The sequence below is a fragment of the Pituophis catenifer genome, unplaced genomic scaffold (assembly GCF_029215685.1).
Source record: "Pituophis catenifer annectens isolate HBS135680 unplaced genomic scaffold, rPitCat1.0.hap2 SCAF_6, whole genome shotgun sequence".
In the NCBI taxonomy this organism is placed as follows: Eukaryota; Metazoa; Chordata; class Lepidosauria; order Squamata; family Colubridae; genus Pituophis; species Pituophis catenifer.
In genome coordinates, this window is record NW_027256886.1 from 43,178,104 (window position 1) to 43,191,931 (window position 13,828).

At 37.9% G+C, this 13,828-nt stretch overlaps 1 protein-coding gene across 1 annotated transcript in view; it reads left to right on the forward strand.

Moving 5' to 3' along the window:
* Positions 1-1,154, forward strand: part of ARMH3 (armadillo like helical domain containing 3) — a 139,744-nt gene extending 138,590 nt beyond the window's left edge. The window contains exon 26 of the mRNA XM_070945228.1: positions 11-1,154. Within this exon, the coding sequence (XP_070801329.1) occupies positions 11-103 (93 nt within the window). The 3' untranslated portion in view covers positions 104-1,154. The remainder of the gene's footprint in view (positions 1-10) is intronic.
* Positions 1,155-13,828: the final 12,674 nt, after the last annotated feature.

Sequence of the window (13,828 nt, forward strand, 5' to 3'; positions counted from 1 at the left end):
TCTCCTACAGGTCCGGTCCATCAGCATCAACGTACGGCGAAATCTGGCATTCAACACTCTTAGCCAGGAAGCCCTGCTAAAAGAGTTTTCAACCATCTCCTGAAGCTGTCTTCTTGCTTCATAACTAGTTCTGGTATTACCATATCACCTCCTGCAGAATAGCTCCCGGATGTGGAACAGTCTAACTCTACTGTGTGGTTTTGTTTGTGTTTTGTTTTGTTTTTAAAGAGAAGATCAAGGGAAGGCCTGGACTTGTCTCATACTCTTGAGGATAGAGAATTAACAATATAGACTGCATTGGGAGTGGGAAAGAAGGGGCAGGGTTATTTCTCTTTTTTAATTTCTTTGTGACAACTGTTGTGTAGGGATAAGAATTGTTTACTGAGTGAGCAAGAATAGAGCAGAAGAGTATTGCTTAGGGAGTTCATACTTAATGGTTCTCTGAAGACTGCTGAAGCCTGAAGTGAGAAAGGGGCACAGGAACCAAGATCTTAATAATATGGAACAGTCTGGCTGAACACTTATTTTATGTACATTTATACTTGGATGCTTTGAATCTGCGGTTCATGTATATTGTTAGGTCCATTTTAGTTGGTGCTGAAATTAACACTATGGGCTCTGTCTTCATTCTGCACAAGGCCTCCTATTCTAATGGTCTTGCCAGAACTCCACCTCAGGATGGTCTTGGTGCCCAACCTAACCCTCTTTCTGTCTGGGGTTTCTTAATTGAGAGATTATCTCTATGAGTTTATTCTTACTATTCCACTGTGCCATGCTTTAAAACCTTGGGAATGAGGATATTAAGATGTATCAGTGATTTTTCTCCCCAAAGGAGCAATAAGGGAAAACATTGTATGGTTTTACGTCCACCATTCTCGTGCATCAAAACAAGCTAGTTCCTCCTGTACCCAGAAGGTTGACTGAGCTCCTGCCCTGAAGTCCTTCACTTTTTACTGGCCTGTCAGCCTTGGATTCTCTACATACTGGTAGGGTAACTGAGTGTTCTTGTCAGGCTTGTCACTGTCCTTTCTATCAAAAATAACCTCTGTGAATTCCACAGTGATTGCAACTGTTTAAGTCAGTTCACACTTTATGTATTCCAATAAAGTACTGCATTGGAAATTCAGAATTAAAACAATAATTTGTCTACTTTATCACTTCTTACTTATTTTAAAGAAATATTTATTTGGGAGGGGAAATATATTTATAGTCATTCTATACTCCTGTCCATCCAATGAAATAACTCATACGAACTAGAGCTGCATAATTATTCTGTCAATTTTTTCTCATTATTTTGCAGGATTTATTTTTTGAGCCATTTTTAATGAAAATGATAACTAAGGCGCTTAATTTTTTGCCTTATATAGAAGGAATTCACACAACTGGGCTTTGTTCGAAAATTAAAAGTTGGCTATGATTCTGGCATTGTGCACCATTTATAGATCTATTCTTAGATCTATAACATATGGTAATGTTAGTGTTGAGCCACTATTCCTTTGGGGGTTGAGGTGCAGTATTTCCCCAAATCCATATTATCTTCTTTCTTCCCAAACCACTGCCACTAGAAATAAATATGATTGGATGAACATACATAAATGCATCTAAATTTGGCCATTCATACTAACAGAATGATAGCCAGAGATATTTCAATTCAGAGATGAGTGTCATTTGGGGTAAATCTTTGTTCTTAAGAACAGATTGGAGAAAACCCTGTGCCCTTCTCTCACCCACTGATGAACTCATCTATTCCTAGTATTTTTTTTTTTTAATTTGATTTATATGCCGCCCTTCTCTGAAGACTCAGGGCGGCTTACAATGTGCTCAGCAATATTGAATTCAGTATTGAATTATGAGTTCAGAGATGCAAATGACTTCTTCTAGAAGAAAGACTACAGACGTTGTGTTGCTGAACAGCACCTTCAAAAGGCTATTGTTGGTACTCAGTTAAGAGTTGGAAGGGGTTACAATATCCATGGCTTTTGTGCATGCAATGTATTTTTTGTGAATCATTTGGGCAGTAATATTACTACTGCTACTAGTTATATTTCCTTGGTACAAAGCTAGTATATCCAGTATATCATAGCTGTTATATGGACGCAGATTGCATAATCTTTATTTTAGGACCCTTAACATGTAATGAAAGCCTAGACTTGAACATTTGTGTTGGAGAGAAAATGGAGTTGAAAATGTTTCAATTCCAAACTTTTAGAATTTTTCAATTAATCCAAGATTTCTGTATAAATTGCTATTGTATCCATTTTCTCCCAGGTGACTTGAACTGGGCCTCAGCTAGCTTGGAAGAAGAATATCAGTACCCTCTGACTTTAACATGGGATGTCTACCACTCTTCCCCAAAGTAGCCCTGTCTTTGGAATAAAGGCAGTTGCAGCATTTACTCCCTCCTCCTCCAAAGTTCAGTATTCCAACTTTCAGACGGTTTGTAGAAACCCTTCTGATAATGTGGAAAAAAATGAGGCCAATATTTTTCCGAGTTTTAAGGATGAATATAGCAGTAGAAGCTTCTGGGACCTCTGCTCCTACTTCTATCTTTAAACCCACTCATCCCCCAAACCTTGAAAAATGCCCCACCCTTGCCATTTCCCGACTAAACTGAGATTGCTTTTAGGGTTTGAAGAAAAAAATGGTCTGCTTCCTTCTTCCTCCTCACCACAAAGGCTAAAATCATTCTGAAAAATGGGAAATTCAGGCCTTCTTTAAATTCAGTAGTTAAAGACCTTCTATTCCCATTCTATTTTAATTTGTAAATTAAAATAAAACATGCTGCCAAAATATTGGATTTTTTGTTGCCGCAATTTAGCTGACGAACAGTAAATAGGGTAATGGCATTTGAATCAGCATTTGTTTCACAAGCTGAGAGTTGCCTATTTCAGCTACATTGCATTTTCATTGCATTATCACATGCTACTGCATTGACTTCTTCTGATAGAGGTTCAGACTGGGGGTGGGGGTGGTATATTTAATGGTAATGAGAGACTAAGATGGGATGTGGTTTAGAACTTCCACAGATCTATTTGAACACCTGAATAAGTCTTAAAATTATTAATTTATAGCTGCCCTCACAATTGGTCTTAAGTTTTTCTGAGGTGCTACAGTACTAGGTAAATGGAATGATAGGTGTCAGGACACAAATATATTAATCAATAATGACTAAACCTGTCTGTGAGTGGTTGGCTAAAGAAAAGGCTTGGGCTATTTAATTTAATTTAATTTATATAGCTTCTCCCCATCCAACATGACTGTATTTTAGTATAAGATTTTTTTTAATTTCAGGTGAAAGATCCTCATTGACATGCATGCACACAAATGCACACATGCACACATCAGCTTCTCCGCCTATAGTTCTGTTACTACAACCTAATCATTCTGTTTGTTTGTTTGTTTAATATAACCACCCATTTCACATATATGACTCTGGGTGGCTTACAATATTAAAAGCACTAAAATAATACAAAAAATAACCAGGATCATAACAAGGACCCCCCAAAAATATCAAAATTATTAAAGCCAAACAAACATCATCTACAAGAGAGCACAATCAATTGTTCTAACACTCTGCAAGCTCCACAGCACTACTACACATCCCCAGGTAGGATGGCAAAGCCATGTCTTCAGGTCTTTCCAGAAGGCCAAGAAAACTGACTACTCTGACCTCAGGAATGATGTTCCAGAGGGTGGTTGCCATGGCAGAGTAGATTCTTGCCCTGGGTCCCCTCAGATGAGATTCTTTCATGAATAGGACCCAAAATAACTCCTTTCTATTGGACCTAATAGGATGGGTAGATGTGATTATTGGCCCTTTTTTTCCCGCTTGAGAAACTTCAATTTTTTTAAAAAAATAAGACATGTTCAAATTCACCTTTAGTTGAATTGTAGGTACAAATGGGAAGTTTGAAACCTTATAGCATAAAAAACTTACTTTGGGTTTTCTCTAAATCAGCACTAAGGATATCCCTGAAATATCCTCGCATTCTCAACAAAATCTAAACTGCTGTATGCAGTAATGGAGGCATAATTATCACTGATCATAAAGACAGTTGCCAGTTTCATAACATCTTGAAACAAAGCATTTAAACTGCTAACATTTGGTTATTCACCTATAGTTCTAGAAATTTCTGTAGCAAAATTTGAGGTCTGCAGTATTCTAGTAAACTACAAAAGTATTAATTGGAGTCCAAACTATAGTGATGACCCAAATGGAAAAAAATCCACATTGCTTGCAAGAATCAGTCTTCTATAGTTGGCATGATGATTTGCAAATCTCTGTTACTGCTTCTTTTTCTAGATTTTTAAAAACTTTTTTGTTGGATATAAAATCCATTAGGTAAGGCAGTTTTTGAGGCCAAATAAGTCTCAGCATAGTCATTAATCTACAAGCCAGGTTTCATTCCAGTTTTTATGTAGCATTACCAGGATTCATGCCTTCCTACATATATTTATCCGGAGATTTTTTTTCAGTCAATGGGTGACTTCCAATCCTGTAATCTGGCAGTATATTGAAAGATATACTGCCTAGCTAAAGTTATAAGCATTTGGGAGCAGGAATCCAATAGGTTTCATCACACATAGCCTAAAACAATTATTTTGATTATCTAGTTGCAGCAACCATGTAACTTCTTGGAGTGAGGGTGCTTGAGCCAAATCGATTAGCATATTTTCAGGGTCTGCATTCTTTTTTCTCTCCTCTTTTTTCCAGTATGATGGGTTCCTTTCATATTGTAAGCCTCCGGGCGAGGAAGTGACAAGGAATGTAAAACGATGTCTTGTCTTCAACTGTGTAGAATGTGAATGTGGCCAAATTTCCCTGCAAAACTGGGCAGATTTTCCACTATATAAGTACTCAGGAAATAAGCGCTCTCTATTAACCATAAGACATTAGGCCTATTCTCATTATAAGCTTGAATGTGCTTTCTTGGCTGCCTTTATGATAGCGATTAGCATTTAGCTTATAGTCTTCTGCATATTTATCTGTTCAATAACTTTCCCCCAAGGGCAGAATTTAAACACTGTTTTCTCTGATGGAAACTTGCCTAGCACAATACCATTCTTGCAATACCCACTACACATCCCAAAACTTATTACAAAACACAAATTTGGAACATGATTCATACTGGAGAGGAGATCATGTTTCACAGTGAAGAATAAGAATCAAGAAGAGCCAGCTTAATGTAATGGTAAAATTGCTGGACTAGATACTCTACTCCTGCCTTGGGTTTGAAAGCCAGATGGGTGATTTTGGGGCACTCACACACTCTCACCTCACCTCACCTCACCGGGTTGTTGTTGCAGGGAAAATAGGAGGGAGGAGTATTAGGTGTGTGTGACAATAAAGTAATAAAGGTTGGATAAAAATCAAATAAGAATTCATCCTCTTTACTGTGCAGTAGCTCTTCTATGAATACTGGATCTGGTAGTAAAATATACCAGCTAGCCCAGTGCTGAAATCCAATTTTTTTTTACTACCGGTTTGGTGGGTGTGGCTTGGTGGGCGTGGCAAGGGAAGGATACTGCAAAATCTCCATTTCCTCCCCACTCCAGGGGAAGGATACTGCAAAATCCCCATTCCCTCCCCACTCCTGGGGGAAGGATATTGCAAAATCTCCATTCCCACCCCACTCGGGTCAGCCAGAGGTAGTATTTGCCGGTTCTCCGAACAACTCAAAATTTTTGCTACCGGTTCTCTGAACTGCTCAAAATTTCTGCTACCGGTTCTTCAGAACCTGTCAGAACCTGCTGGATTTCACCCCTGAGCTAGCCCAAAACATTGTTTACTATCCACACTTTAAGGCTGTGCTTCCCAAAGACTTTCCTCCATTACCCAAAACTGCTTATCAAAAAGGCCTTTATACCCAATGTAGGTCAAAGCTTTTAGTCAACTTAAATGTCCCTATTGTGATGGGGTAATGGGTTCATATGTTGTTACTCAAAAGAAAAACCACTTATACCCAGCTTTGGATAATTTACCCAGGCTTGGGAAGCACTACTTTAAGGAGAAATCCATCAGCTCTGATTTTGCAGATGATCTGCTTATATACTGGATTCAGTATAAGATGGGTGGGTTGTGGCTATGTTTTGTTCTGCTTGCTTAAGTGCCATTATTTCAAATGGCTCTTTGCCCATGCATAAAGATGGCATATATAGGCTTGATATTCATTTTAGGAAAATGTCAACATTTGCAGACAAATGCTGCATTAACATTTGGGGTGCGAGAAAGGACTCATTTTTCTATTATTAATTTATCTATCAAATTTAGAAATCCCTCACTTACAGAACAACTATGGCATTGTACATCCCAAAGGTGCTTTTTCAAAAAGCAACTGGGCTTCCTTTGTTTTTCGTTGAAGACATTTCACTTGTCATCCAAGAAGCTTCTTTAGTTCTGAAGAAGCTTTTTAGATGAGAACTGAAACATCTTTAAGGAAGAACAAAGAAAGTCCAGTGGCCTTTTGAAAAAGCACCTTTGGGACAACTATGACCTAGATCAGTGGTCCCCAACCCCCAGTCCGCGGACCGGTGCCGGGCCGTGGAGTACCTGGCACCGGGCCGCGCAGCGGCCGGGGGACATGAACGCTGCAGCGCAAAGGCTCCTGGGCCGTGCGCAAAAGCTCCTGCGCGCGCTCAGCGGGCCACGGTAAAATTATCAAAGGCTGATTGGTCCGCGGCGATAAAAAGGTTGGGGACCACTGACCTAGATGATTGAGAATCTCCATAGACATCTGACAGTGTACAATTATTTATTTATTTATTTATTAGACTTAACTGTCACCCATATCATCTAGGGGTGATTAAAAACATCAAAACCACATAAATATATACCAGTAGGAAACAGTTAAGAAGAATAGAATAATTTAAATTAAAAAGGTGGCTGGAGGGTTTTCAAGGTGCTAATCAACCCTAAACTTGTGTGCTCCTTGTGAGCCTTAAGCAAGTCAGCATATACTTCCCAAAGGCCAAGTGAGTGGAGCCCACCTCATCCTGAGGAGGGAGGAGAATATTTAAAGGGTATGGGTGTTGACAGAGAAGGCTCTCTTCCTGGACCCTACCAATCAAAACTTTGCTATAACTTGTACATGGCATTGCTAGATTACAGCATTTTTGGTGGCTCCCATGTAAAATAATTAGGTATATCTTTCCCATATGCACATACCTATGGACAGCTATTAGGACAATAGATGGTCTAGGACCATGATGGCGAACCTATGGCATGTGTGCAACAGATGGCATGTGGAGCTATATTGGTCGGCACGCGAGCATTGCCCTAGCTCAGCTGCAGCGTACATGAGTGCGCAAGCCAACTGATTTTCGGGCCTTTCAGGCACACTGGAAGTTTGGCAAATGGGCCGTTTCCAGCCTCCAGGGGGGTGGGGAAGGCCGTTTTCACTCCTAGAAAGCCTCTGGGGCCTGGGGAGGGCAAAAAAACGGGCCCACCGGGCCATCGCCTGCCAAAAACAGGGAGCACAGGGGGGGGTTGTGCATGCATGCACGGATTGAATTGTGGGTGTGGGCACGCACGTGTGCGACACCCCCTCCCCGCGCTCCCCCTGCTTTTGCACGCAACGGCAAAAAGATTAGCCATTACTAGGAAATGCTCTTCTGTACAGTAAGTAGCTGTTGAAGCCTGCCATATATTATTCTGTGTTACTTCTTTGTTTTCATTGGGCACAAATGATGATAGCAACTGAGAATAATAAATAAGTCCACACTGTAACTTTGGGTTTGAATATACAAATAGAGATAACCTCTGTACACTCTTATTCTAAGGAGGGAGCCTCTTGTTTTCCATCATCCTCTTGAGCCCAAAGAAAGCAAAAGCAGACTATAATGGCCAACCAGATAACAGTCTTGCTAGTGCCTAGTCTGACCAATGTAAAGGCAAGAGTTGTTCAAGTAACATGAATAAATTAAATAATTAGCAATTTATTAAACACAACTCTTAAGGTGTTCCTACTACTCTACAAAATATTTGCAGTACAGTACAAGATTGAAGCTAGAGTTCCTCCTTCATGGTTTGTGGGGGATGAAACAAACATGGAGCAAACTACATGTATAGAAGTCATAGGGGATTGCCATGATTTGCACTGTGCATTGCTTCTTTTATGTTTGTTGGCTGTGGATCTCAACACTTTATTCTTGAAGAAGTGCTACTTATATACATACTAAACACATTATGACAGGTTTGTACAAATTTATCATCAATCCATATGACATGCCAAGAAAGAATTCCATTAAAGGCACATCCGATTTTAGTTACACAGTGTGACTAAATGGTTACTAATTTAATTAGATATGACAAAACAGGCTAGTCCTTTGATCCAGATGATCTAAGCAGCAATGCCTACTCCAGTCAAAGGAAGAAATAAAATTTTGTCCTTGTAATAATAATGTATATTGCTTTGTGTGTGTGTGTGTATCTGTAGCCTGCTGATCTATACATATACATATGTACATATTGTATGCCCACTTTGTATTCAAGTGGATTTTTTTTTTTAATTTGATTTATATGCCGCCCTTCTCCGGAGACTCAGGGCGGCTTACAATGCGTTAAGCAATAGCCTTCATACTTTTGTATATTTATACAAAGTCAGCTTATTGCCCCCACAAACTGGGTCTTCATTTAACCTACCTTAGAAAGGATGGAAGGCTGAGTCAACCTTGAGCCTGGTAAGATTCGAACCTGCAGAAATTGCAGGCAGCTGTGTTAATAACAGGGTGCATTAAACCACTGTAGTACCAACCACTGTACTACCAAGATTTCAGTTGTTAATGCTGAATACCAATCTTTTATGGGACTAAAGTATATCTTTGTGTGTATACAATATAAAAGGACCCAGATTGTGGGGGCAATAAGCTGACTTTGTATAAATATAGAAAAGTATGAAGGCTATTGCTTAACACATTGTAAGCCACCCTGAGTCTCCAGAGAAGGGCGGCATATAAATTAAAGCAAAAAAAAAAAAAAAACATTCTTAAAAGTATAAAAATAAATCTTGCTTTCAGGGTTGTGTTAATGCACAACTCTGAATGCAAGATTTATTTTTATACTTTAAGAATGCTTTATATTGTATACACATAAAGATATACTTTAGTCCAGGGGTGAAATATAAAATTTGTTACTACCGGTTCTGTGGGCATGGCTTGGTGTGGGAGGGGGTTAATGTGACTGGGTGGGCGTGGCCAACTTTTTTCTTTTTTTTTTACTTTTAAAAGCAGTTTTTCTACAACCTTTTCGGCCGAAGAGGTTGCAGAAAAAAATGCTTTTAGAAGCCTCTGATGATCAGGCAACTCAGCTGGGATTGTCAGAGGCTTTTAAAAGCATTTTTTTTTCTACAACCTCTTCAGCCGATTGAAGATTGAAAATTTTCATGTGATCCAAATTTTGATCACATGACTGCAGGGACACTGCAACAGTTGTTAAGTGCAAGGATCAGTTTTAAGTCATTTTTTTCAGAGCCATTATAATTTGGAACGGTTACTAAAACCAGTCAAACGTTGAGAACTACCTGTGATGAGATCATACATAGATGGAATACTTTTGATTCAGCCTTGGATTTATGACACCCCAAACAATGGGAGTTTACTTTTTGCTCAGTGTGACATCAGAAAATTTTTCAATTTCATTATTTTTTTAGCTTTTTAACTAATCCAATAGAAAGGACTAACATATCTTACATATCAGATCACAGCCCAATCAGCTTAAATTTACAACTACAGGAATTTACTAAAACATCCTGAAGCTGATATTTCAATGTCTCTGTATTGAATAAAAGTGATGTATTAAACAGTCGTTGCTTAAGGCATTTGCAGTACTTGAATTTAATGCAGAAACAACTGGTCCTTAATCGTTGAATGGCAGCTTACTGAATATGCATGGTAGTATTACTGCCTACATATTATATAAGGTATTCAAAAATAAATACAGGACTAATTTGAAAACTCTTTGGACACATATGGCCAGATGCCCAACTACCCAGAGATATGCAGGGAGATAGCACAATTTATGTGCTTTCCTAGAATGCTGTGAGCCAATCAGTTTCCAGAAATGTGTGTTCCTGAATGTTTGCCGCTTGATTGCTGAGATATTCCAAAAATAAAATAGTACTTGGATGTTTTTTTCAGAGTGAGCTGGGACCTTTGAGCAGCTTTTGGCCTGTCTTCCATAGAACTTACTACCCATTTTTGCAGTTTTCTTCTGTTTGCTCTTGTTCTGCCTTATGAACCTCACAAGCTTTGAAGGGGGTGATTAACTAAAGAGTATGATTCAAACTGTTATAAAAAAGCAATGGAGAATATTGTTTCTGCTTTATATAAAAGAGCTTACGGTTCTTGTTTGGCTGTAGGAAAGTATATATCCCCAACAGAACAATAATTAGGGGATAAGCTTTCTACTTAGTGATGGACCAATAATATGGTGCACTTAGTGATGGACCAATAATATCTATCTGAGATCAGCTTGGCAAATGTTTATTCTCATTCCCTTCTGGTCTAAATGTAAGCCACCATGTGGCAAAACATATTTCATTCTGTTGGCGCAGAAACAAAGTTTCTGATCTTGGCTCAAAACTATCATATCTCCTATAAATGTTGGACTTTGGGTAATTGGATATAATTTGTTTAACCAGTAGCTTTCCAGTAAGCATCTTTCATACTGTGGTCAGAAAGCAACATCATTTAGAATGAGAAACTTTCAGCACTAAAATTATCCTGTGGCCTGTTAATACATACAATTAAACCAGGGGTGAAATTTACTTACCTTCCCTACCGGTTCACCAATGTGCGTGCACCACATATGCACGTCATCGTCTGCGCATGCACAAAGCCTCACATATGCAGAGGCTTAAAATGTCGAAAAAAGCTATGTCATGACATCCGCGTGGGTGGGCGGAGCCTCCCACACGCGCCGCTACCAGTTCACCCAAGCCGGATAGAACCAGCTGGATTTCACCCCTGAATTAAACCATTGTTTGTTGAACTATAGTTTGTGAATAGGAATAGCTTGTGCAACATACCAAGATATTAACCATAATTTATATGGTTAAGTTTGCACAACTCACTAAGTTGAAATACAGTTGGTTGACTGGGTCTCAGTGTGTTGTGCGAGTCTAACCATTACAGTTTACTACAGTCACTTAGGTGAGATGGGCAGTGCAGAAATTTGATAAATAAATAAAATATCATCCAGTTCACATAAAACAAATTGATGACAAAGTGCAAGTTTCTTCAAAAGTAAGAAAGTAAAGTAAGTTATAGAGAGAGATGGAGAAATATTTTGATAACTTTGCATTATTAGAACTGAGAGATAAACATTTTGTTTAAGATTCTTAAACAAAAGCCAGAAGACCATGGGGAAGATATTAGAGAAAAGAGATTGTTAAATCTCTAACTTTTTGGATTGGGATGAAGATGACACAGAGGCAGAGATTATAAGGTTATAGGATCTATACACAATTTGTAAAATTTTCTGAATGAAAAATTAATAAATAAAATAAATAATAAAATTAAATCATGGTAACTAGTTGTCAATGGTTTTCTATTTATAATTATCAGAAATATTTAAAATGTATTTAAAAATCTTATGAAATAAACTAGGACAGAACGTAAAGTGCAATGGTATACCAGGGGTGAATATGTAATTGCTAAAATGTACCAAATTTTGTTGAAATTTGAAACAAGAAGAACAAGGTTAAATATTGTATGATAAAGTTGACTAAGAATTTTGGTTATAATGTGCAGATGAATCAAAGAGAAAATACGTGGTTAAAAGAGTTTATTATATTATGATCTTAAAGAAAATTTTTATAAAATGGTGTATTGTTGGTACATGATACTAGAGTATTTTGAATATATAAAGACATTTCAAATGTATGTTGAAAATATGAACTATATGAAGGGACATTTTATCATGCTTGGTGGCATGTAAAAAGCTTAAAAAGTGATTCCAATATACACACTGATATATAAAATTGATATTCAATTAAAACCCTAATTTTTCCCTTTCAGTTGCATAAACAGATAGAAAAGATCCATGGAAGATTGTTTCAATATATACTTACTGTTGTGAGATTTACTATGTGCACAAAAATGGAAACATTCAATATTATCCGCCATGTAGGAATGTTTGGTGAAATTGACAGAACTTGCTGAGATGGACAAGCTAACTTCTTTGATTAGAGAAAGGTCGTTACAGTATTAATATTCATCAATGACTAGAAACTTCTTATGAATTTCTTTTTTAAAAAATGATGACATAGTTTTGATAATTACAAAGAATGGGCTACAGAAAGAAGAAATATGGCACAATCTTATAGAGGTTTAATTAGAATTGTATGTAACTGCTAAGAGAAAGATTGAACGCCTCTGTGTGTGTGTGTGTTTCTGTGTGTGTATTCATTCATGTTTTTTGTTCTTTTATTTTTTTTAATCTCCTTTTTAATTTGTCTTTTCCTTTCCTTTTTTCTCTTTCACACTTACTTTACTGAATGTATTTATTAGGTATGTAAAAATCTTTTAATAAAAACATTTTTTTTAAAAAAAGGGGTCTTTTTCTTAAATTGCTTGTGCTGATTTTTGAGGTAGCTTTGAGCCTCAAAACATTTGATGCCCAAAACAAATGAGTTTTCTACCACACCTTATTAAATATTCTGAACCCAACTGTGTTTGCCAGTTGTCCTGCCTGACATACATCTCTGAACTTTGCTTCAATTCCTAGAAATGGAATGTCCCTGAACAATTCCTCTTCAGACTGCATAGTTACTGATTATTTGCCTGACTTTCTCCTTCAGCCCTTCTGGGCTAATTGAATTAAATGGATGGAAAAGTAAATACAGTTGGCTAGATTAAATGAGCTGGGCATGCATCCGAATAGAATTCACAGCCATGGAAGCAATGAGATTTTCCCCAAACAAGAAAGCATCTCTTCTGGCCAAGCCTTTACTTTCCCCTGAGCCTTAATCCTTGCTTCATCTCAGCTAGCCTTTTGCTTACTGGTTCATCTCTGATCTTCCAGCAGCTCCTGCTGGGAAAGCATGATGGCTTCTCTCTCCTCAGACTCTTATCTTACCCAAGGCAGAATCTTCTGATTTTCCTAGGCAATTTATGGATAATTAGCCATGCTGTCTGACTTCAGCATAGCCACCTCTACTCGTCTTTCCCTCATACTGTGCTTTAGTTTTCTGAATTTTTAATGAACTGAAAACTTGGGAAGCCCAAGACACTTCTTATCATTAAATCTCTGCAACATCAACTGCAAGCACCATGGCACTGAGACTCTTACAGCACTTGGGACTTGAACATTTCAACCAATGGTGTTTTAGGTGGCATTCAAAAAAAAATAATTACTTTGCTATCACCGTTGGCCTTGGATTCAGTAGCCTGTAACCTACTTTTATCTCCTATGTTGTTATGCCCGGTTTGGTTCCTTCTCCAATACAACAGCTTTAGGGAATGCCTAACTCTCCCATGTGCTACAATGGGAAACTAAACAAGAGCTGAACTCGAGAAATCTGGATGATCACTTGACAGCAAAGTGCAATAGAAGACTTTGCAGCTCGGTTCTGGTAATTCTAGGACAAGAGAAACTTAATTTGCTCAAATATGAGGCAATCAGCCTCAATAGTCACGTCTTAAAAAGAGGAACAAAAATGTACTGAGTGGTTAAATTGTGATCAATTGTAATGATTAAAAAAGCCACAACCGATTGTATTCACACATTATACTTAGTCATAAATAATGAGTTTGATGAACTGCAATGGCAGGATACAAAAAAAAAAAAAAAAAAGGTCAAAACCAAGCAAACCACTTTCTGGCTTAATGG